This window comes from Montipora capricornis, chromosome 2 (assembly GCF_036669925.1).
Source record: "Montipora capricornis isolate CH-2021 chromosome 2, ASM3666992v2, whole genome shotgun sequence".
Classification (NCBI taxonomy): Eukaryota; Metazoa; Cnidaria; class Anthozoa; order Scleractinia; family Acroporidae; genus Montipora; species Montipora capricornis.
The window spans coordinates 23,605,083-23,607,582 of record NC_090884.1 but is presented as its reverse complement, the minus strand read 5'-3'; the positions used below and the strand labels follow the sequence as shown (position 1 = coordinate 23,607,582).

Here is a 2,500-nt window from a genome sequence, read left to right as displayed (position 1 = left end):
CTTCGAAGGCTGATGTCTCAACCTTAATTGCCAGCTCAAGAAACTCAGAGTACTGCAAAACTAAGGCATCACAATCACGTATGTTTAATCTTTGGCATTCCACCATCTTCTTCAGCACTACTTTGAACTTTGCAGAGCAACCCTCCTTGTCAGCTACAATCAAGTTGGGGTCTAGACATGCCAGATTCCTTGCCAAAGAGTAGGCTATCGGGGTCTTCTCAAACACCTTGCTGACAATTTTACTTAAGAAGGACTGAAACTCACTCTTGAACTGGTATATCTGAAAGTACCAATAATGACAAGTTCAGAATGGGTAACAGTTTAGATTCTGGTATTTTTGGCAAACCTGTCTGCAACAGGTTAAGTTAGTAAGTCAATAAGTCTCTGAAAGAAGCATTATTTCATCCCATTTTAAGCGTTCCTGGGAAATTATTGTATTGTATTGCATTGTGTCATGTTGAAAGTAACAAAATATATATTGTTTGAGTACTGCATTGGACATTGATGGCCCACTCTCCGGGAAAAGGGAAAATTAAACAACTTTGTTCTCACCTGGCGATCACTGACTTTTTTTTCACCCTGCAATTTCTTGAGCTTGTCCACAGCAACAAATCCAATATCCACCTTGTTAATCTCAAGGAAAGTTTTCTTCTCTGAGAGGTCTAACTTTAAAAGCTTCACTGCTGAGATAGCCTTCTGGAGTACATCAGCCTTGATATATCTCTTCATCAGTCCTGCAATCATCTTTTGTAGAGTGCTAGCCATGAAAGGTAAAAGTGGGTTGTCACTTTGGAAAATTGCCAAGAAGGGTTGAAGCTGCTTTGCCACTGACTCAAAAGCTGCCATCTTTGCTGGCATGAGTGGATCCTGGACAGCATCTTGTATGATCTTGAATGACTTTGATGTTGGTTTACTGTATTTCTTGCCAGTTTGCACTTTTTGAACATACAGTATGACTTTGTCCCAAATTTCTTGAGCTCGCACTACAACGGGTACGTTCTCTAGCCATCTGTGCTTACAAAACTTCAGAGGAAACACCACACTTCCTGTTATTTCAGTAAAATCTTCTTTCCTTGCTGGTGAGTCTACAAATAGCCAGTGCAAAGATGAGAGGACCTCTTCTACATTCCATTCAGATGCCTGAGCACCAGTCTTGAATGCGTTATGAACAACATGTAGCCCACAAGAACCAACATTGATTAAAGTTGATGCATCCTCACCAGCCTCACAAATCTGTTCTTGTAATAAATCATGAAATTTCCAGTTAACATTGGGCCCATCCATAGATATCTGCAATATCTTGGAACTGTCAATTTTGTTACTTTTCAGACATTCAGTCATCTTTACTAGTAAGTCATTCGCAGTTGCATGCCCCATGAACAGGGAGGTCACATATCTTGTTTGCACACTTGAACATTTTGTGTCCCAGAATCTGATGTGAAGATCCAGTTGTTTACTTTGTGTAACTTTGTTGAGGGACTCATCAAATAACAAAACAAAAGACTCTAACTTTTTAATCTTATCAAGAAGCTGTTGCTGAAAGAATGGTGCAACTCCAAAACATGCTAAATAAGCACATTTTTTCTCCCCACAGGTAAACTGTTTGGCGATGGTGCTATCTGCAAACATTCGCTGAAAGAGTTGAGCAATGTCCTCACTACTTTTATAACTGTAGTGAGATAATACAACCTTTAAGGCCCATAAAACTTCTGCAGTCACAGTTTCCTTTGATGAAACGTATGACATCATGTTTTTAGGTAGCTGCTCAGGTGCCCTAGAAGCACCTTCTGGTACATGTGGTTCCTGTACAACAGTTGGCAAAAGGTTCTTCAAGCTGACGTTACCCTTGGCATCTAAATACAAATAAATTTTACAGTTGATAACAAAAACGGCTTGAAGTTACCTGGCGAGGGTAAATTACTAATAAACTATTGGCTTGCATAGCTGTTAAAACTGCAGATAACCGAGGTCCAGTTTAATGCAACTTAATAAAGAAGAACATTTGTGGAAAAAGTACACAAATAAACTTAAGCTAAAAAATTAAGTCGGCCAAGACTTTTGTACAAGTTGTGGCTCTTAAAAGAGCCGTTGTAATTGAATGAGGTTCAACATCCAGAAAAGAGCTTTTTCGCCTTCTCCTCCAAGTCATCTATGTTGGCAAGAGCTTTCGCTGCATTATTTTCGAAGGAACGATAGCCATTTATTAAAACCACCAACAAATCGCTGAAATCTTCATCCATGGGTAGATTTTCTATCGTTTTCCGCAAATTTAGTTCGTGTTCTTTCAGTTCTTCAAGTATATTTAAGCGTTCACCGCGTACGAAGTCAAGAACAAGGTTGGGATCATCCATAATGGCGACTGTTGCTCACATTAAGGTTTTTCGCGGGAAAATAACAAGAACAAGAGGGGGGTAATTGAATTGAAATTACCATGTCGGCTCATTCTCAGTACGAAATTTGGGGAAATCTTCAAGCCTATCTATTTTCATAAGTGTACGAA

General features: G+C 39.3%; 1 protein-coding gene across 1 annotated transcript in view; it reads right to left on the bottom strand.

Moving 5' to 3' along the window:
* Positions 1-2,178, bottom strand: part of LOC138039138 (uncharacterized) — a 3,015-nt gene extending 837 nt beyond the window's left edge. The window contains exons 1-2 of the mRNA XM_068885323.1: positions 553-2,178; positions 1-280 (exon numbers count right to left, since the gene is read on the bottom strand). The exon at positions 1-280 is cut by the window's left edge and continues 837 nt beyond it. Of these exons, the coding sequence (XP_068741424.1) occupies positions 1-280; positions 553-1,749 (1,477 nt within the window). The 5' untranslated portion in view covers positions 1,750-2,178. The remainder of the gene's footprint in view (positions 281-552) is intronic.
* Between the last annotated feature and the right edge of the window lie 322 nt (positions 2,179-2,500).